Genomic DNA, 22,021 nt, shown 5'->3' on the forward strand with positions numbered 1-22,021 from the left:
TGACCTTCAAGTATTGTGGAAAAATATTTCCTTTTTACGTTACTTCCAAGACTTCAAAACAACGCTCCCGGGTGGGCTCGAACCACCAACCTTTCGGTTAACAGCCGAACGCGCTAACCATTGCGCCACGGAAGCTTAAGAAAGAATAGTGTTCAAGTACTGTGGAAAAATATTTCCTTTTAACGTTACTTTTATAACTTCAAAACAACGCTCCCGGGTTGGCCTGAACCACCATCCTTTCGGTTAACAGCCGAACACGCTAACCATTTCGCCACGGAAGCTTAGGCAAAGTATGATCATCAAGTATTGTGGAAAAATATTTCCTTTTTACGTTACTTCTAAAACTTCAAAACAACGCTCCCGGGTGGGCTCGAACCACCAACCTTTCGGTTAACAGCCGAACGCGCTAGCCATTGCGCCACGGAAGCTTAGGCAAAGGGTCATCTTCAAGTATTGTGGAAAAATATTTCCTTTTTACGTTACTTCTAAGACTTCAAAACAACGCACAAGGGTGGGCTCGAACCACCAAGCTTTCGGTTAACAGCCGAACACGCTAACCATTGCGACACGGAAGCTTAGGCAAAGAATGATCGTCAAGTATTGTGGAAAAATATTTCCTTTTTACGTTACTTCTAAGACTTCAAAACAACGCTCCCGGGTTAGCCTGAACCACCATCCTTTCGGTTAACAGCCGAACGCGCTAGCCATTGCGCAACGGAAGCTTGGGCAAAGAGTGATCTTCAAGTATTGTGGAAAAATATTTCCTTTTTACGTTACTTCTAAAACTTCAAAACAACGCTCCCGAGTGGGCTCGAACCACCAACCTTCCGGTTAACAGCCGAACGCGCTAGCCATTGCGCCACGGAAGCTTAGGCAAAGGATCATCTTCAAGTATTGTGGAAAAATATTTCCTTTTTACGTTACTTCTAAGACATCAAAACAACGCACAAGGGTGGGCTCGAACCACCAAGCTTTCGGTTAACAGCCGAACACGCTAACCATTGCGACACGGAAGCTTAGACAAAGAATGATCGTCAAGTATTGTGGAAAAATATTTCCTTTTTACGTTACTTCTAAGACTTCAAAACAACGCTCCCGGGTGGGTTCGAACCACCAACCTTTCGGTTATCAGCCGAACGCGCTAACCCTTGCGCCACGGAATCTTACGCAAAGAATGACCTTCAAGTATTGTGGAAAAATATTTCCTTTTTACGTTATTTCTAAGACTTCAAAACAACGCTCCCGGGTGGGCTCGAACCACCAACCTTTCGGTTAACAGCCCAACGCGCCAACCATTGCGCCACGGAAACATAGTCAAAGAATTATCGTTAAGTATTGTGGAAAAATTTTTCCTTTTTACGTTACTTCTAAAGGTCCGTCCACACTATGGCTTTTTTTCGCGTCGCAAGCTACGTAACGCTCGCGCGCGCGGTACGTCGCTTCGCTCGGATCGTTTACACTATAGAAATTCGCTAAGGTATACGCCCTCGTTTTGACAAACTTCGCAGCATATCAGAGAGCTTCATTGGCTGAATATTATATCCGGGTTAAATTTAGACCTTAATAGATAATCAAACTGAGAAGGGAGTTAGTCAACAATATTGAACATATAGGGAATCACCATAAAGCTCTTTATGTAACTGAAGTTTTGGAATTAAATTATGGTAATTACCAACTCTTTCTCTCTGCAAAAACTTCGCGAACCCATATCCTTCTTCTCGTGCAATTTCTATTAAGGTGATTTATTAATAAAAACGAAAATAGTTGTTGATTTCCACTCGTTTACGAGAAACACTAGGCCTATTAGCCGGAGACATATTTGTTTTCGTGAAAATATCTCGAATACACGGCGTCTGCGCCAACCAGGAGACCTCTGATTGGCGGCGAGGCTGCAATCCTTGCGAAAATCTTTGACACGCCAAAGATTTTCGCGAGGTTTGCAAGACCTTGCGAGCATGGCTTTGGCGCGAATTTCAGTGGTGTAAACGATCCGAGCGAAGCGACGTACCGCGCGCGCGAGCGTTACGTAGCTTGCGACGCGAAAAAAAGCCATAGTGTGGACGGACCTTAAGACTTCAAAACAACGCACCCGGGTGGGCTCGAACCACCAACCTTTCGGTTAACAGCCGAACGCGCTAACCATTGCGCCACGGAAACATAGGCAAAGAATTATCGTCAAGTATTGTGGAAGAATATTTCCTTTTTACGTTACTTCTAAGACTTCAAAACAACGCACATGGATGGGCTCGAACCACCAACCTTTCGGTTAACAGCCGAACGCGCTAGCCATTGCGCCACGGAAGCTTAGTCAAAGGATCATCTTCAAGTTTTGTGGAAAAATATTTCCTTTTTACGTTACTTCTAAGACTTCAAAACAACGCTCCCGGGCGGGTTCGAACCACCAACCTTTCGGTTATCAGCCGAACGCGCTAACCCTTGCGCCACGGAATCTTACGCAAAGAAAGACCTTCAAGTATTGTGGAAAAATATTTCCTTTTAACGTTACTTCTAAGACTTCAAAACAACGCTCCCGGGTGGGTTCGAACCACCAACCTTTCGGTTATCAGCCGAACGCGCTAACCCTTGCGCCACGGAATCTTACGCAAAGAATGACCTTCAAGTATTGTGGAAAAATATTTCCTTTTTACGTTACTTCTAAGACTTCAAAACAACGCTCCCGTGTGGCCTCGAACCACCAACCTTTCCGTTACCAGCCGAACGCGCTAGCCATTGCGCCACGGAATCTTACGCAAAGAATGACCTTCAAGTATTGTGGAAAAATATTTCCTTTTTACGTTATTTCTAAGACTTCAAAACAACGCTCCCGGGTGGGCTCGAACCACCAACCTTTCGGTTGACAGCCCAACGCGCCAACCATTGCGCCACGGAAACATAGTCAAAGAATTATCGTTAAGTATTGTGGAAAAATTTTTCCTTTTTACGTTACTTCTAAGACTTCAAAACAGCGCACCCGGGTGGGCTCGAACCACCAACCTTTCGGTTAACAGCCGAACGCGCTAACCATTGCGACACGGAAGCTTAGGCAAAGAATGATCGTCAAGTATTGTGGAAAAATATTTCCTTTTTACGTTACTTCTAAGACTTCAAAACAACGCTCCCGGGTGGGTTCGAACCACCAACTTTTCGGTTATCAGCCGAACGCGCTAACCCTTGCGCCACGGAATCTTACGCAAAGAATTATCGTCAAGTATTGTGGAAAAATATTTCGTTTTTACGTTACTTCTAAGACTTCAAAACAACGCTCCCGGGTGATCTCGAACCACCAACCTTTCGGTTATCAGCCGAACGCGCTAACCATTGCGCCACGGAAACATAGGCAAAGAATGATCGTCAAGTATTGTGGAAAAATATTTCCTTTTTACGTTACTTCTAAGACTTCAAAACAACGCTCCCGGGTGGGTTCGAACCACCAACCTTTCGGTTATCAGCCGAACGCGCTAACCCTTGCGCCACGGAATCTTACGCAAAGAATGACCTTCAAGTATTGTGGAAAAATATTTCCTTTTTACGTTACTTCTAAGACTTCAAAACAACGCTCCCGTGTGGCCTCGAACCACCAACCTTTCGGTTACCAGCCGAACGCGCTAGCCATTGCGCCACGGAATCTTACGCAAAGAATGACCTTCAAGTATTGTGGAAAAATATTTCCTTTTTACGTTATTTCTAAGACTTCAAAACAACGCTCCCGGGTGGGCTCGAACCACCAACCTTTCGGTTAACAGCCGAACGCGCTAATCATTGCGCCACGGAAACATAGGCACAGAATTATCGTCAAGTATTGTGGAAAAATATTTCCTTTTTACGTTACTTCTAAGACTTCAAAACAACGCACATGGGTGGGCTCGAACCACCAACCTTTCGGTTAACAGCCGAACGCGCTAACCCTTGCGCCACGGAATCTTACGCAAAGAATGACCTTCAAGTATTGTGGAAAAATATTTCCTTTTTACGTTACTTCCAACACTTCAAAACAACGCTCCCGGGTGGGCTCGAACCACCAACCTTTCGGTTAACAGCCGAACGCGCTAACCATTGCGCCACGGAAGCTTAAGAAAGAATGGTGTTCAAGTACTGTGGAAAAATATTTCCTTTTAACGTTACTTTTATAACTTCAAAACAACGCTCCCGGGTTGGCCTGAACCACCATCCTTTCGGTTAACAGCCGAACACGCTAACCATTGCGCCACGGAAGCTTAGGCAAAGTATAATCATCAAGTATTGTGGAAAAATATTTCCTTTTTACGTTACTTCTAAAACTTCAAAACAACGCTCCCGGGTGGGCTCGAACCACCAACCTTTCGGTTAACAGCCGAACGCGCTAGCCATTGCGCAACGGAAGCTTGGCCAAAGAGTGATCTTCAAGTATTGTGGAAAAATATTTCCTTTTTACTTTACTTCTAAGACTTCAAAACAACGCTCCCGGGTGGGCTCGAACCACCAACCTTTCGGTTATCAGCCGAACGCGCTAACCACCGCGCCACGGAAGCTTGGGCAAACAATGATCTTCAAGTATTGTGGAAAAATATTTCCTTTTTACGTTACTTCTAAAACTTCAAAACAATGCTCCCGAGTGGCCTCGAACCACCAACCTTTCGGTTAACAGCCGAACGCGCTAGCCATTGCGCCACGGAAGCTTAGGCAAAGGATCATCTTCAAGTATTGTGGAAAAATATTTCCTTTTTACGTTACTTCTAAGACTTCAGAACAAAGCTCCCGGTTGGGCTCGAACCACCAACCTTTCGGTTATCAGCCGAACGGGCTAACCACCGCGCCACGGAAGCTTAGGCAAAGAATTATCGTCAAGTATTGTGGGAAAATATTTCCTTTTTACGTTACTTCCAAGACTTCAAAACAACGCTCCCGGGTGGGCTTGAGCCACCAACTTTTCGGTTAACAGCCGAACGCGCTAGCAATTGCGCCACGGAAGCTTAGGCAAAGACTGATCTTCAAGTATTGTGGAAAAATATTTCCTTTTTACGTTACTTCTAAGACTTCAAAACAACGCTCCCGAGTGGGCTCGAACCACCAACTTTCGGTTAACAGCCGAACGCGCTAACCATTGCGCCACGGAAGCTTAAGAAAGAATGGTCTTCAAGTATTGTGGAAAAATATTTCCTTTTAACGTTACTTTTAAGACTTCAAAACAACGCTCCCGGGTAGGACAAAATGTAGGGAAAGTCAACCTAGAGCACTTAAAACTCTATTGGACCAATGTAGCTGTCTTCGACAATGCCGAAAATGCCCCCACTTCTCAATCGAACGTTGCAGATGATCCTGAGTCTAGTCCCTCAACGAACGGTGGTACCGCGGCCCACCCTCTTACGGAGACTTCCTCAACCACGTCATCTGAATCATCATCATCTTCTACCTCACCGTCACCCCAGGACGGCCAGGAAGCCGATCAACCGATCATTCCTACTATCCCAGATGTCCTTCAAACCTCGACATCAACTACTTTTGAAGATCAAGCAGAGGATCAACAGATCCCTCCTGCAGTTCGAGATGATTCACATCAGCCTACAGACTCTGATAGTGAACCGGGCATGGCCCTTTTTGAAGACCCTCCTCTCCTCCTTTTTACCTATCATGATATGATGGCTTTTCAGCTCGATCATCCCTCTAACGATAGCCCGCCTTCTGCGGCAGGGGAGGCTTCTCCGTCTGATCATGAATCAGTCGTGGAAAATAAGCTACATACACCAACATCTAGTTTTATAGAAGAAATCGTAACGCCAGCAGACAAATCAACGTCTTCTGAACAGTCCATATCGGAACTTGCGATACACCATTCACCTTCTTCTGGTTTTTCGAAGGAAATAGTACCTCCTGAACCGATTTCAACTCTTTCGGAGGAAATATCAACCCCTGAACAGCCTCCACACTCACAATCCCAATCACAGCATGTGTCTGACAGTTCGTCGACCAAGTTGTCGGAATCTATGAGAACTCCTCGTCTAAATAGGGCTACATTACCCGATATTTACTTAGAACCTTTTAAATTGGGATGGCGACGAGAGGTATGTAAGAGGGCGACGGTTCAGCCCGGAGGTAACGAAGTTGATATCTATTATCGACCCCCTGATGATAAAAGATTAAGGTCACCTTATGAGGTTCAAGTTTACCTTAATAATAATAATAACGTCACGAACTTAACAAGGGAACATTTCTGTTTTACCCGAGAGCCCATCTCTGTTTTCCGTTGGGAATTTATTTCCCAAGCAACAAAAAGAAATTACTAATATATCTAATTTTAGATGACCGAAGGAGGACGTCCACAACCCATATACTTTGATCCTCCGTAAAGAGAGCCTAATATCACGGTAAAAGGGAAGCCCTTCGGGTATAAAGATTGAACAGAAGCTCATGCATCACCAATGAAGATAAAATCATTATTCTGTGATAAACATTTTTTGAACGAACTTAAAAATTTCCTATACCCCTGCTAATGATTTTAAGGGTTCCTCGGGGTAACCCTAAACTGAAAAAAAAAATGTTTCTATTCTATATTTTTGTATTATAAACAAGTTCCTAAAGAGGGGGGCATGTAACATGGCTGCCAGAATCATTGGAACTTCCACTCCTTGGTTCTGGCAGGGCATATCTAGCCTCCATGTCACAAGCCACTCCCCCTTCCACAGTTGTAATATAGAATAATTTAGATCAGTGTCAATCAGTTCTTGTTATGATTTCTCCTAAGACGGAGCAGAAACAAGGTACTCCACTAGCGAGAAGGAGTGTTTAGCCATCTGTTGGGCGGTTAAGAAGTTTAGGCCCTTTCTAGAAGGTCGTAAATTCACTGTCCTCACTGACCATCAGGCTTTACAGTGGTTATTCAATATTAGGGAACCAAATTCTCGTCTAGTTAAATGGGCAATGTACCTTCAAACATTTGACTTTACTATTAAGCATAAAAAAGGAGTGGAAAGCGTAGTAGCAGACGCTTTATCGAGAGCTCCGATAAACATTTTAAGTATTAACTTTAGCTCCTCCACTATTAGCAAAAGCTATAGGGACTTCTACACCATCTTGTATTTGGGAAAGAAGGGCACCTAACCCTGCGTCACTAGCATCTGTAGTGAGAATGCACGGGGAATCCCTTCTAAAGGAAGCTAAGGGATGAGCCTTACAAATCGCTTCCTTAATCTTGTCGAACGCCTGCTGCTGTTCGATACCCCAAATAAATTTTTGATCCTTTCGTTTAAGTTTATTAATGGGTGCTACTATTTGAGAGTAGTGACTAATAAAACGGTTATGCCAACCTGCCATACCTAAAAATCTCTGTACTTCCTTAATATTTTTAGGAGGAGGGAATTTCTGAATGGCTTCTATCTTTAAAGGATCTATGTGCACCCCTTTTTCATTGACAATGTGACCAAATATGGTAGCTTCTTTTTGGGTGAAACGACATTTTCTTAACTGTAGGGTGAGACCCGCTTCCTTTAATCTATTTAGGACATATTCGAAACACGTTAAGTGTTGATCCCAATCTTCGCTAAGCGAGATTAAATCATCTAACTAATCGATTAATTGGAAGTAATCCGCGTCTCTAAAAATTTCGTCAATTAAACGCTGAAAAGAGCTAGGGGCGTTACACAGCCCAAAAGTAAGTACATTAAACTCGTACTTCCCCATGTGAGTCACGAAAGCAGTTTTTTCCCCACTTTTTGGGTGCATTTCCACCTGCCAATACCCTGATTTAAGGTCAAGGGTTGTAATAAACTTGGGTTTTCCAACCCTAGCTAGCATATCCTCTATATTAGGCAAAGGATAAGGGTCCTTGATGGTAACTTGATTTAGTTTTCTGTAATCAATACAAAACCTATAGGGTTTACCCCATTTTGTTTGATCAACTAAAACTACGGGCGAAGCCCAAGGAGATACTGAGGGTCTGATTATCCCGTCATCTAACATTTCCCTAACATGTTGTTCAATAATTTTCCTTTTCTGGTCATTAACACGATAAGGCTGAGACTTTATGGGTGGACTAGTACCCGAATGGATCTCATGGAATACTAGTCCGGTTCTTCCGACTTTATCCGAAAACAACTCTAATTGATGATGTTGTTCGTCAGAAATAGGGGCAGCGGAAACTGCGTCCCTAATATTCTCTACAATCTCCTTATCTATTGGATCCTTTTCTGATGGTATTGAAAAAGGGATCCTTAAGTTACCCACTAAGAATTGAGATGATTCAAAATCTAATTTGACCCTATTTTCCTCAAGAAAATCTTGACTTAGTATAAAGTCACTATTGAGGGAAGGAACTATGTAGAATTTAAATTTGAATGGTTTCTCACTTTCATTTGATTTGAGAGTAAACTCTAGTTCGTGAGAACCTTTGGTAAATGTATATCGGCCATCGCCCCAAACTACACAATCTAGTTCTTCATCTTCAGGTAATTCTGAAGAATTTCTATATTTACAGATTTTCTGCCACTGATCTAGACTAACAAAAGAGGCATCTGCCCCACTATCTAATTTAGCGTGAACTGTCGCGTTTTCAAAAGTAACGGGTATAGTAACCCTTTTATAAACTGAACCCTTCCGAACGGATTCAATCCTCAAGGGAAACGCGACACGCTTCTTGTTAGGGGAATTTATTGGGCACCGGGAGAGGGACCACGAGGGACCTCTCCCGTTTGGGCTTCCCCCGACTTGATAATCTTTGTGTTTGAACAATCGGGTGCAAGATGACCTGCTTCTTGTCAACTATAACAAGTGATAGTACTTGTAGAGGGGTATGACAAGGCCAATTGACGACCAGGGGACTTTGATCTCTGATTATTATATCTATTATAAGATCGTTGGCCTCTATTGGAAGTGTTTTGAGCTCTAGCTTGCGATCTAGAGTCTAAGGGTTTCAAGGGATATTCCCATTTAGGATGTGCTGGAGAAGTAGGACAAGGGCTTTGACAATGCCCGGGAGAACACTGACTATGGGCGGAGCCTTTATTAGCTGGGCAAGAGGACTCTGCTGTAGCCTTAGGTTTTGGGGGTGAGTTCCTCTTTTCCCTTTTCTCAGCATTCTTTTTCCTAACTTCAATATCATTTTCTATTGTTTTACAGGAATTTTTTAGCTGTTCCATGGTGGTAAATTGCAAGAAAAGGAGGGGAGTTCTAAGTTCATCTTTCAAATTACTTTTAATAATAGGAACTAACTCCTTTTCGGAAAGGGGATGGGTCATCCCTAGATTCAACTTCATAACTTCTTCGAAGAAATCCTCTACCGACTCCTTATCTTTCTGACTTCTATGGTTAATCTCTATCTTAAGCTTAGAGTCAGCTTCGGAGTCTCTAAACTGAACCTTAAAGTGCCTTTTAAATGTCTTCCAAGTTAAATAAGGATGGGAAGGATTTGCATTACAAACATCGTCATATTCACGGATTAAATCCCTGTACCAATACAAGGCATGCCCTCGTAATAGGAGAGGCAATGCCGCTAACCTTTCTTCATTTGATAGCTTATGAAATTTAGCATACTCCTCAAAAGCAGCTAAAAATTCGGTAGCATTATCGCTAGACGATCCCATACAAGCTAACCTTTCTGGCGGTTCAATAGGGACTTTTCCCGTCTGAGGAGTTGAACCCGTCTGAGGAGTTGAACATCTATTTATTAACGTGGGTAGATCCCTAACTAACTTATCCAAACTATTAGCTATAGCTTTATGTATTGCTACATTTTGGTTAGAATTATCCGCCAGTGTTTGGAGTACGGGTAATATAAAGGCTTTTAATTCCTCGTCGGAAGTGTCTGGGCCTAATTGAGGGATTTGTTGGGACGGAGAAGTTTGGGTTCCGATAGCTCTAACTCTTGGATTAGGTAGTGTATTAGCAAAACTAACTTTATGCTTAGCAATTGGGGACTCTGATTTAGAAGGAACAAGGGAATTAATCCCAGATTGAGGAGGGAAATTTGAGGGAGTTGAACTTCCCTTAGGGGCAGAAATACTATTTTGAGGGAATAGATGGTAAGAGGGAATTCCGATTCTGAAGAGGCGGCCGTCCTCTTTCGTGTATCCGAATCCTCTTCGTCTTTCTCATCCTCAATTCGAAGAATTCGGTTAAATTCCTCCAATGGATCATCTGTTTCAGCGGTGCTAGCGTGTCGCCATCGTCTTCCATGGACGTAAACAAATCTTCTTTTGATTTATCTTCCCTTTCTTTATTATTAAATCCTCCTCCTCTTCCTCAGATGTTCGAGGAGACCTCCATTTTTTATCGTCCGAATATGCCATTATTTATTTAGTTTTACAACAATCAAATATACAAGTTAAGTTACGTTTATACAAAAATATACAAGCAAGTCATCTAATTTCAGAACATTTGTTACAAAGATAATGTTTATTGTTATTAATTTATTTAACTTATTTGAGATTAATTTAGATTAAAATAATTTAATTATCTTTAATTGTTTACCATTGTGGAAGCCGAGGCTTAGCTCCACGTGGGGGCGGATATACCGACAATGATAAACAGTTTGTATACGGGACTTGACCAAGGCTTAAGGCCTTGTTTTATCGATCGGGTCCCTGTTCGGGCGCCAATTATGTAACCCTCGGTAAGGATTAACTAAATTGAAAGAGGACTTTCCCGAGGGCCATAAAAAAGAATGAAGACAACTTATTTTAATAATCCAAAAATAGAAGATTTCCTTCTATCTTTATTAAAGTCACTCAAAAATTAACTAAGGGATAAAGATCCCGTAACCCAACTTCCATTATACAAAATAACTCCGTCTTAAAAGATTTTAGTTCAGAAAAAGGAGAGAACTAGTCTCTTCAACCGTCAACAGTAAACTGATTACAACATTCTAAATTATTCTATATTACAACTGTGGAAGGGGGAGTGGCTTGTAACATGGAGGCTAGATATGCCCTGCCAGAACCAAGGAGTAGAAACTCCAATGATTCTGGCAGCCATGTTACATCGTATTTTGAATAACGCGCCAAAATAGTTTACTGAGGCTAACGTCAGACGGCGTCTATAGAAAGATAAATAGAGCAGACGATTAGATGCATGGGAGAGAGAGAACGTTTTGTTTACATTTTATCTAATAAAGTTTAATTTCTATTTTCACAGGTTAAATACGTCATCTATGCTGATTTCGAGTCTATTCTCCGTAAAGTTCACCGATGCGATCCCGATGCCGACCACTCTTCAACCACGAAAACTTCGCAACATATCTCCTGTGGGTTTAGTTATGTCATCGTTAGTCACGACGGTACAGTCTCTAAACAGGTTACTTATCGAGGAATAGATGCCACGGAAAAGTTTTTAGAAAACCTTTTGCGTGAAGACGCAATTATTCAGCGTAAGATTAAAGATAACGCCCCCATGAATCTATCAGACTTAGAAAAGGCGCAATTCACCTCGGCCCAATCCTGTTAGTTATGTAATAAGCCTTTCACTGTAAATAACTGTAAAGTTCGTGACCACGACCACACTAACGGAGCTTACAGGGGAGCTGCCCATAATTCGTGCAACCTGAAACTGAGGACCCGGAATTTCGTTCCGGTCTTCATGCATAACTTATCTCGTTACGATGCCCATCTTATTATGGACAAAATTGGATTGGTCAAAGATCACGAGATTAAGTGTATCCCCACGAATTCCGAAACGTACATTTCGTTTTCTCTGGGTAATTTTCGATTCTTAGACTCAATTAGGTTCATGCCGGCATTGCTAGAGACAGTCGTATCGTATTTGGCTCGAGGAGGAGCCGATAAGTTCAAGTGTTTAAACTCTGCCTTCAGTGCTGACGAAGTATGGCATCTGCTGACGAAACAGGTTTCCCCTATGACTACTTCGACTGCGAGACGAAATTCGACGAGACCGAGTTGCCACCCTAGGATGCCTTCTTCAATTCCTTAACTGACGAAGAGGTTAGTGAGGTGGATTATTCTCAGGCTCAAAAGGTTTGGGAAAAATTCCAACTCACTAACCTCGGTGAGTACAACGATTTATACGTTAAGACCGACGTTTTTCTCCAAGCGGATGTTTTTGAAAGTTTCAGGGCTATGTGTCTAGAATATTACAAGTTAGATTGCGCGCACGCATATACAGGTCCTGGTTTTGCTTGGCAAAGTGCACTTCACATGTCTCAAGTGAAATTGGAACTACTCCAGGATCCTGATATGCATCACTTTATTGAGAAGGGTATAAGAGGGGGTGTTTCCTTAATTACACATAGACTACCCATAGCAAATAATAAGGATCTTCCCGAAACATTCAACCCGGCAAAACGTAGCTCTTACATCACCTACCTAGACTGTAATAACCTTTACGGCACCGTAATATGTCACCACCTGCCGATGAGAGAATTTCGATGGATTCAACCATGTCAAGATTTCACTCGTTAAATTATCTTGAATCACCCAGACGATGATCCCCAGGGTTTTATCCTGGAGGTAGATCTTGAGTACCAGGAAAGTTTGCACGAAGAACATAACTGTCTACCCTTAGCACCCGAACGTAGAGTTATTAACGCGGATGAGCTTTCGCCGTATTTGATTGAACAGTACAACAAACTGAAAATTAACGTACGCGATAGCGTTCGCCATTACCGGAACCTCAAGTTTTACCTCGCTAAGGGGATGAAATTGGGGAAAATCCATCGATTACTCACATTCGAGGAGGGTGCATGGTTAAAACCATTTATCGAGTTCAACACGGAGAAAAGGAAGCAGGCAGTGAACGTCTTTGAGAAAGATTTTTTCAAGTAGGCCAACAATAGGTACGCATCTTCATTTACTAATGAACGCATGAATTCATTTACTAACAAGAATGTCCATGTTAAGCATTCCCCTGTAGTGCACTCTCAAAAAGCGATAGGAGGAGCCAAATTTTCGCGCCACTCGTGTGACGTAAATTTTATATCCAATAGAAACCAAACCGGAAATTTTTCTTCTCTCGGGCGTGTCTTACCGTTTATTATTAAACAGATAGTTCTTTTTGATAGTGGTTAATCTACCTGTATCGGGTTGTCGTTTTACTGACGTAATTTAGTTGTTAACATTTAACTCATAACATGATAGTATTTTAAAATGCCAACAAAATGTAATCCTGAACTTGAACTCATAAAAAGCATTATATTGAGTGCTTGTACCGTATTTGATGACTTGAATGTAAGAACTGTAACCGAACACATAAGCCTTGGTCAAACTTTCTTAGCAAGCCTTGACATCAACAAATCTTTGATAACATCAAAATTAATAAACATACCAAAATATATTACCTAACACCATGGTAAAACTATAACACGCGAGTTTCGTTGCTAAGCCTACAGGGTTCGTACGGAACCTGGATAAGTCAGGGATATGAAAACTAGGGGGAAAAGTCAGGGATTTAAAAGTTTTTCTTAAAAAGTCAGGGATATGTCAGGGATTTTGTTTTATATATCAAGCCATGCTTCGAGCAATGCTAAATATGAGACAGGTGTGATGAAGTGGGCTCTAGCAAAAACCTTAAAATGGTCAGGGATAACCTGGACAAGTCAAGGTTTTTCAATGTAAAAATTTCGTACGAACCCTGGCCTATGCTTACTGTTTAAACGCGTCGCCAGCTTTAAATATAACAGCTGATCGCCACTTCCCGTTCGCCACATCTTTTTTTTTAAATAGGCTCCTCCTACTACCGAGTAAGAGGCGATGGGGACAATTCTCTCATCATTTTTGAAGTTATCACTAGTGATAACTTGATTTTATCACAATTGCGATAAGTTATCGAATTTCGGTATTCTGTAACTTCCAAACTCAAAATTATCGTACAAGAGATGTGATAAGTCGGTGATAACTTAACGACAGGGTTTTTGCTGTCGTTAAGATTTTATCCAACGATAAAGACTCTATTACGATTTTTCAACCCAAGCTTCCCTTTTTAAATTGCGATTCTACGCAAAAAAAACGAGGGTACAGAAAAATATTTGAATTTACCGGGCAAATTTCACCGGTAGATAGAGCAAAAAAGTTTGTTGTTGTTTTGTTTTATTTTTTTTGAGGCAAATGCTTATTTCTGTATTCAAGTTCCCGTTGAACGTCTCTAAAATAGAGTTGTTTGCGCTTTTGAAATTGCAGTGAATATTTTGATGTGTTTAGAGCTTTTGCGTCACCAAGATGAGGAAAATATGAGGGCTTTACGAAGGGAAAGGGTTTTTCGTGATCCGGGAAAAGCTTTTGAATTGCCTACAGTGCAAGTTATTAAGTATTTTCGGTTGTCTCGCACTCTTGTGATTCAGCTGTGCGAACGCTTGAACGCAAGACTAAGTGGAATCCGGTCTACTTCGTTGACTGTTGATTCTAAGGTAAGCAAACTAAAAGTACTGTTTAACTATTTGACCCTAAACTGAATGTGTAGCATGATTAGTTAAACGTTTCCATGTCACCAAAAGAGATAGAGCTATTTGAAAAGAGTACAACGGTTAGAGCTGAAGAAGTCAGTCTGTGAAGACGATTTTATCAGAACTTTCCAACACTTGTTTTGTAAATTATTCACTCTGCTTTCAGTAGCTCTACTTCTATAGATTCAACCCCTTATAACCACCCTTTAAAATCAGTATTTAACAAGCTAAAATATTTAGATCTTGATTTCGTTGCGTTTTTACGCAACTGGTTCGTACCAAACTGGAGTTGGTCAAGAACTCTTGCTTGCTGTTAGCCAACCTACAGTAAGCAGAGTTGTTAAAAACGTAAGCGAAGCTATAGTTGATGAACTTATCGATGACTGGATCAAGTTTCCTTGCAGTTTGGAAGAGCAACTGAAAGTTAAAACCCCTTATATAAACAAATACGAAAGTCAGTGAGGCCAGATAATTAATATGCCAAAATTTTAGATTTTTGGAATGGAAGAACTTCCCAGGAGTGATAGGAGCCCTAGATGGCACTCATGTAGCCATAGTCACCCCCACTAAAAAAGATGAACCGCTGGATGCTGTGCATTTTTTTAATCGAAAGGGTTATTACTCCATCAATGTGCAGCTTGTAAATATCTAGAATGTGTTTCTTTTTGGTGACCAGATCTAAACAAATTTGCATGACCTTGTTAAATCTAGATTTGTGACTTAGATCTTCGCATTTTAAATGTTAATGGTAAATATCCTGGCGCTTCGCATGATTCCTTTATTTGGAAGTCTTCCTTGGCACATAATTTCCTTGAAACCAAGCATCGGAATGAAGGTTTTCAAAACTCTTGGCTGCTTTGTAATTTTTTGATATTCAACAATAGATTCTTGGATGTGTGGAAAATATTTTTGTTCAAATAAGACTAAAGTTGCAAAAGTTCAAATTTTTTCCTTAAGACAAAAATAATTTTAAATTTCTTCTTAATGAACATAATCAAATGAAGTAAAACATTTTGGTAGGCGATGCGGGCTATCCACTTCAGCCTTGGCTGATGGTGCCCATTCCACATCCAGCCAACCCTGCTGAAGTGCAGTTCAATGCACACCATAAAGAAGCGAGGAAGTGTGTGGAAAGGTGCAATGGTGTTTTAAAGGGTAGATTTCGGTGCCTACTTAAGGACCGAACCTTGCACTACTGCCCAAAAAGAGCGGGAAAAATCATCTATGCCTGCTGCATCCTCCATAACATGTGCCTAACCCATAACATCCCTGAAATTTACGAGGCCTTCCTCGTAAATGCACAACTAGCCGGAGCTGACTTGGTGAACAGTGCAAGAGCGGAAAATAATGATGTTGACGATGCTGCTGAAGCGCAAGCACCTATGGTGGAAAATCGTGCGGCTGGTGCTAACTGGTTCAATGCTGGGGTGCAAGTGAGAAAGCGTCTCATCAGGCATTTCCGTTGAGGGCCAAGTATAGACCCAAAAGACCCTTTTGAGGGCCACTAAGCAATCAGGTTTGGTAAATGTAAGGCATTTTTCGCAGTATATTGAATAAGAATTAAAATTTCCAAAATTCAAAGTTTGTAAATGCTGAAAATTCAGATTGATATTATAGTAAAGACTTTGATTTGGAAATATTAATTTTTAAACATAATACTGTAACCGTCACTTACGTTTACTTCACTTGATTGTCGAGTGACACTCGAAGTTTGTGATTTTCGCGACATTCTACGCGAATATAGAACGAACATGTGCGGAGTACCTACCATCTCGCGGTGGTGTTGAAAACTAAGTTGCCCTTTAAAGGGACTTGAAAGAAGGCAGTGGCGAGTGGTTAAATTATCTGAAATGCGTCACAGGCATCGCGCATTACGAAGATCCAAAGGGTGGAGTGGGACTGATCATCTAGTCCTTGATTTTCGCGAGTTTGAAGTAATTGTTTTCCAAATAAAACGAATTAAGTTTCTTTTAACCACGCCTCTGCTCGGTCACGTGCTTGACACATTTTGCTTAATTTTTAACCACCCGCCACTGCCTTCATTCGAGTTCCTTTAATTGAACAAGTTGTTTGCCTAAACTAATAAGCAACTTAGGCTAAATGGTACACGTTTTGTTTAATAATGTTGAAGATGGTAGGAGAAACTTAAATGCTACGAATTTTTTAGTCGGAATCCACAGGAAGGTCTGGAAAAGACCTTTCTAGGAATTTCATGGCAGCTTTAGAAAAACCGCGTAAAATATTATTTCGCTCCTGTTCAACATTTAAATGTTGTTTTTCCACTCGAACACGTTCTTCCACTGCGTCAGCGAGTCTCCGTTGATGGGCCGCATTCTCTTCCATGGCAGCTGTTTGCTTAGCTTGGCTTTCAAACATACTGCGGAAAAACTGGTCAGTGCTAAGCGCGTTATTTGCCATAACCCTGTCATACGGGCCACCTCTTCTTGTTCTACCTGTTCGTAAAATTTTAGGTTTTCCCTTATAGCTACAGTAATTGTGAAATACTTTACCTGCGTTGAACTCTTCCCTGTTGTTATTGCTGCGCTTAGAGTTGCCACGTCCGCGGTTTTGTGCAGCGTCAAGTTGTACCGACCTCCGACGTTCTGGTAGGGGTGATTCTGAAATTTCACTATTAATTGTAGAAGCTATTGGAAATTTGGAATTTCCAGGAAGATGTACCAGTTGCAGTATTTTGAATTTCTTGTGGGGTAAGGGAACGTCTAGCCTGGCTAAAAGGAGAAGGAGGAACTCTTTGCCTAGGTGGTGTTTTAGGTGATGGAACACGTTTAGGAACAGTTGCCGATTGGGAATTGAGGCCTTTATTTGGTTGTGATCTTTGGGTGGAAATGAAAGAAGGAACAGATTGTGGAGCAGTAGATGGACCCGGTAGTGATGGTGAAACAGGAGATAAAGTAAAGCCTTCGTCTTCATCGTAATACAAAATTTGATCAAGAGCGCTAGTAAAAGTTGAACCGTTATCTCGCGCCGACGCGGTTTGACTTTCTCTTGACTACAGGTTGAAAAAAGGTAAATAACCGATTCAAATAATTACAACTTTCACCGCGTAAACTTACAGGGGTCTCTACTGCAACCGATTGCTGTTGTTGTTGCTTAGTTAGATAGTTGTGTAGGTGTGTATCAATTGAGAAACAAAATTTCAATAAAATTTCACAAAATACTTTATTGTAGTTCTCTTAAAATAATTAAGCACACAAATGAGTTTTTTACTAACCTGTCTAGAAGGAAAACCGCCTTCGCACAAATCTGGGTTCCCTGTAATTTTCCTCCAACCACCAGCCAAAGATAATAATCGCCCTTCCATTTCTGAAAGGCCCCGATCCAGCACCTTTTGGTCAATTTCGCCACCTCCAGTTTTCTTTTGCTCTTTCATTAGATCGGCTACTTTACTTAGTACGCTTGTTTTCCAATCATTCAAGGACTTAAAAATATGTTTTAAATGAATTTCTTGTTGTAACAAGCGAACTGATAGTTCTACTAATGGGACTCATTCAACAGAGTTAGAAGCAGCAAACTCCAAAGAGTTGTGTAATGTAACCTTGTTTCTAATCTTTAAATTTGTATGTAGAAGTTACAATTTTTACTTACATTTTTCCATGAAGCTACCTTTGTGGTTGGAGGTCCTTCTAAATTAAGCTTACGCTCAATTTCTTCCCATTTCGAGTCTGCCTTTTCCTTGCTAAAGGATGGAGTGAGCTTTCCGCTGATTAATTCTGGGTTTTCTTCTAAAAAACCCAACATAATTTCGCGTTGCTTCCCCGTAACGCGACCCGATCTAGCTGCCTTACTCATTTCTCTAATTTATTAAACAACTAAACTAGGTTTTTAAAACTACTTAAAATCAAAGCGCTATATAACTTTTCCCGCGTTTTTAAATCCTAAATTTCGTCTGCTATAAATTCGAATCCTTGGATTGGGTAGAATTGAAAATCACGTGACCTTCGTTTTTTTAAAAAAAAATTATCACTACCCCGAGTTATCGAAACAATCCTTATCGCAAACAACGGAAATGAGTTAGAGAATACCGAATTATCACACTGTCGATAAGGTCGCGGTATATAAAGTGAAAACTTATCACTTTCGATAAAATCGAAAGAAGTTAGAGAATTGCCCCCGATGTATGGTAAGCCAGAAAGATATTTATGTTAGTAAATGAATTCATGGCTACGCTGAGTTATTATTTCACACGTAAATTAATCAAATGTTTTATCTACTAATAGTGTTTTCGGGAAGACGATGGAAAACCTTCGCAACAGGATCAACTTTGACCTTGTCAAGACCCGGGAGATGGCAGTTAAGAAGGCCAGTTCGCCGACATTCCAGAGGTTCACCATCTTTAGGAACGAGCTGGTTGGGATTCATCGTCTGAAGGAATCCCTCAAGTTGGACCGACCCATTTACACCGGTTTCGCCATCTTCGACCTCTCAAAGTTGGTCATGTACGACTTCCATTACAACACTATGAAGGCAAAATATGGCGACTGTTGTGTTTATTATAATAAGTACGAAGGCAGTTCACTTAGTTACTTTATTCCTTGAGTATCATGTTACAAGTGTCGAGTTTAGACAACCTCGTTTCTCAAGAGGGTTACGCCCCCTATCGTCTAGTTCTCTTTTTTAAGCCTATAAAACATTATCTTAGATAAGATATATCTCTATGTAACATCTTTCCTTTCTTAATAATTACAAGTTCACAATTATTAATCATTAAAGTTTAAGTTCAAAACAATTGTAAAATTTAACATTAAAAATCTCTATATCTTTCCTATTTCCCTAAAGATTAATTTATGATTAGTTTAAGTCTTAATCTAGTATGTATATTCTTGTTGTCCGTATCGTAATGGTGGTATGCTCGTTCGTCCCGATTTAGTTTTAGGCCAGATCTCTTTGTCGGTTCTCTGTTCAGAAAATGCCGTTAAGTGACTTGCTGGTCCTATTATTGGAGATGTCTGTCTGCGGTACTGCGATTGATCTGCTTGCTGGTTGGTGTCCGAGTGGTCAGGTGGGAAACTTAGTTGCTGGCTGTCTGAGTGATGCAACTGCTGACTGCTGTGTGGCTGGTCTGTTTGTTGTCTAGTTGCATTTGACGGTGTCTTTTCTTTAGTTCTCTCCATTCTCTGTCTGCTTCTTGGTTGTCCGATTGTAGTTTTGGCCCTTGATACTGCCCTTGATGTTGTTTCTTGGGCAGTGACTGTATACTCGAAGCCCTTTTCTTCACTTTGTTGTGCTGGTGACCGTGGTGAGTCTCTTCTCTCTCGTAGGTGCGTTCGTGTTCTGCGGTAGACTTTGTTATCTTCTGTTTTGATCCAGTATGACCTTGGTTCGGGTCCAATAGCTGTTATTTTTGCAGGTAACCAATTGCTATGTCCGGCCAAGTAACGCACTTGTTGACCAATTCTGAGCGGTGGTATCGATGTCATGGCTTTTTGATTTGAGCACATTTTTTTGTCCGCGTTCTTGCAATGTTTGACGAATTTTTCTGACAGGAAAATGAGGTTGCAAGATTTTTGTATTTGTCGTGGTCGGTGTTCCTATTCTTCTGCCCATGCATAACTCCGCTGGTGATGGTAAATCATTCTTAGGAGTTGATCTGTATTCCATTAATACATATTGCAAATCTTTTCCTTCTTGTTTCGCTTTGATGTAAGAGTTTTTTATTGTCTGTATAGTTCGTTCAGTCATTCCATTCGATTGTGGATAGTGCGGTGACGACGTGATATGTTGAACTCCCAATTGGGTCAAAAATTGCTTGAATGCCAGAGAGTTAAACGGTTGGCCCTTATCCGAAATGAGTCGTTGCGGCGCTCCGTGTCTGGCAAAATGAGGATTCAGGAAGTTGATTACAGCCTGCGCATTTGTTAATGTTACTTCTTTCGCTTCCACGTATTTGGAAAAATAGTCCACTAACAATATTATGCTCTGCGAGTTCACTTTGAATAAGTCCGTGCCCACGGTTTCAAAAGGTAAATTCGGTATTTGGTGTGGCTGCATTGGCAGGGCTGTATTGCCGCGTTGACGATTGTTGCAAATTGCGCATTCTTGAATATATCGTGTGATATCTTCTTGCATTCGTGGCCAAAATACATTCAGTTTGGCTTTGGCTATACACGCGTCTATTCCTTGATGTGTGGCGTGTATTTGTGCCATGGTGGTTTTTCTCATGCAGGTTGGTACAATGAGACAGTGCCCTCTATACAGAAGATCGTCTTCCTTGTGGATTTCGTTTTGATACTGCCAGTACGGTCTTATTTCTGCTGTTATCTTCTTATGCGATACGGGCCATCCTTGATCGGTTAGTTCCATGAGTGTTTGCATTACTGGATCAGCAGCGGTGGCTTGTTTGTATCGTTCTTGTGCTGTTGTCGGTAAAGTTGTCATAGCAAATATTGCCGTTGTTGTACCTTCCAGGTTGTCGGTGTTTATTACTGTTTGTTCCTGTGGTGTTCTCGAAAGCATGTCGGCGATATACAATTGGTTTCCTGGGACGTAGACTAATTCCAATTGGTATCTAAATAGCCTCATTACCAGTCGCTGTAGTCTGGGAGATATCATGTGTAGTGGTTTCTTGACTATCCCTAGCAATGGCTTGTGGTCTGTTTGGACTTTGATCTTCGTGCCTGCTATATAGTAGTGAAAGTGTTCACATGCAAATACAATCCCTAACATCTCTTTCTCAATTTCCGCGTATCTTTGCTGTGTGAGAGTGAGGGATGTCGACGCGTACTCCACTGGGTGGTCATTTTGCATCATGACTGCTCCTATCCCTGTCTGACTTGCATCAACCGATAGCGTGATAGGCGTCTCTGGGTTATAGAAAGCGAGTACAGGTGCTGTTGTAGCCAACTTGTTGAGATTCTCATAGTGTCGTTCGTGTTCCGGTTCCCATTTATATACGACATCCCTTTTAAGTAGAGTACGTAAAGGAGCCGTGTCCGCGTTTGCGTCTGGTAGAAAACGAACCACGTAATTGATCATTCCGAGAAAGCTTTGTAAAGCTGCTTTGTTTGTCGGTGGCGGCATCGAACATATTGCATCCACTTTTTTTGGGTCCATTTGAATACCTCCTGTAGTAATGATATTACCCAGAAACTTGACTTTGTTTAATGTAAACTGAGCTTTCTTAGAGCCAAAACATAGGCCTGCTTCCATAGCTCTGTCCAATACTTTGAATAGTGCCAGTTTTGTGAGTTTCCTCGTCTGGTGTATCAATGAGAAAATCATCTGTGGAGATGTGCACTTCCGGGAACTCGTTGATAGGAAAAATGGACCTCATAGTACGCTGACATATTTCCGTGCCCGTTACTACGCTGTAAGGTAATCTTGTGAATCGATAGCGTCCGAATGGCGTTGCAAATGTGCATAGTTTTGAGCTTTCTACGGTGAGTGGTATTTGCCAGAACGCACTTTAACATCCAAAACGGTGAATATTCTTGATCCGCTCAGGTCGGAAAATATCTCTTGTGTCGTGGGTAGTGGATATGGTTCACGTTTAATAGCTGTATTGAGCTTTCTTGGGTCTAGGCATATTCTTACTTCTATGTCCGCTTCTGCTTGTAGTAGTAACTTCTCTGGTTGATTACCGTCTATCTCTTGTTGCGCTTTCGGTACCACGACCATCGGATGAACCCAGTCGGCTGGTTCGAACAC

The 22,021-nt window shown here is 41.4% G+C and overlaps 1 protein-coding gene and 9 non-coding genes across 10 annotated transcripts; 1 reads left to right on the top strand and 9 right to left on the bottom strand.

Annotated features, from left to right (window-relative positions):
• Positions 1-1,090: 1,090 nt before the first annotated feature.
• TRNAI-GAU (transfer RNA isoleucine (anticodon GAU)) lies at positions 1,091-1,163 on the bottom strand. Its single transcript has one exon. It is a non-coding gene; the product is annotated as a tRNA-Ile (tRNA).
• A 1,215-nt stretch (positions 1,164-2,378) lies between these two features.
• On the bottom strand, positions 2,379-2,451 carry TRNAI-GAU (transfer RNA isoleucine (anticodon GAU)). Its single transcript has one exon. It is a non-coding gene; the product is annotated as a tRNA-Ile (tRNA).
• Positions 2,452-2,525: 74 nt separating this feature from the next.
• TRNAI-GAU (transfer RNA isoleucine (anticodon GAU)) lies at positions 2,526-2,598 on the bottom strand. The gene has a single exon. It is a non-coding gene; the product is annotated as a tRNA-Ile (tRNA).
• A 221-nt stretch (positions 2,599-2,819) lies between these two features.
• On the bottom strand, positions 2,820-2,892 carry TRNAD-GUC (transfer RNA aspartic acid (anticodon GUC)). The gene has a single exon. It is a non-coding gene; the product is annotated as a tRNA-Asp (tRNA).
• A 221-nt stretch (positions 2,893-3,113) lies between these two features.
• On the bottom strand, positions 3,114-3,186 carry TRNAI-GAU (transfer RNA isoleucine (anticodon GAU)). Its single transcript has one exon. It is a non-coding gene; the product is annotated as a tRNA-Ile (tRNA).
• A 74-nt stretch (positions 3,187-3,260) lies between these two features.
• On the bottom strand, positions 3,261-3,333 carry TRNAI-GAU (transfer RNA isoleucine (anticodon GAU)). The gene has a single exon. It is a non-coding gene; the product is annotated as a tRNA-Ile (tRNA).
• Positions 3,334-3,407: 74 nt separating this feature from the next.
• TRNAI-GAU (transfer RNA isoleucine (anticodon GAU)) lies at positions 3,408-3,480 on the bottom strand. The gene has a single exon. It is a non-coding gene; the product is annotated as a tRNA-Ile (tRNA).
• A 955-nt stretch (positions 3,481-4,435) lies between these two features.
• Positions 4,436-4,508, bottom strand: TRNAI-GAU (transfer RNA isoleucine (anticodon GAU)). The gene has a single exon. It is a non-coding gene; the product is annotated as a tRNA-Ile (tRNA).
• Positions 4,509-4,729: 221 nt separating this feature from the next.
• On the bottom strand, positions 4,730-4,802 carry TRNAI-GAU (transfer RNA isoleucine (anticodon GAU)). Its single transcript has one exon. It is a non-coding gene; the product is annotated as a tRNA-Ile (tRNA).
• Positions 4,803-10,486: 5,684 nt separating this feature from the next.
• On the top strand, positions 10,487-12,743 carry LOC149685799 (uncharacterized). Its single transcript, XM_089871054.1, has 6 exons — positions 10,487-10,546; positions 11,101-11,404; positions 11,447-11,639; positions 11,688-11,808; positions 11,871-12,291; positions 12,400-12,743. Exons 1-6 carry the CDS (start codon positions 10,487-10,489, stop codon positions 12,741-12,743), a joined length of 1,443 nt encoding a protein of 480 aa, XP_089727180.1.
• The last annotated feature ends 9,278 nt before the right edge of the window (positions 12,744-22,021 follow it).

This window comes from Phalangium opilio, unplaced genomic scaffold, assembly GCF_054372755.1.
Source record: "Phalangium opilio isolate 3A_F unplaced genomic scaffold, DU_Popi_V2 ptg000032l_1, whole genome shotgun sequence".
NCBI classification, from domain to species: domain Eukaryota; kingdom Metazoa; phylum Arthropoda; class Arachnida; order Opiliones; family Phalangiidae; genus Phalangium; species Phalangium opilio.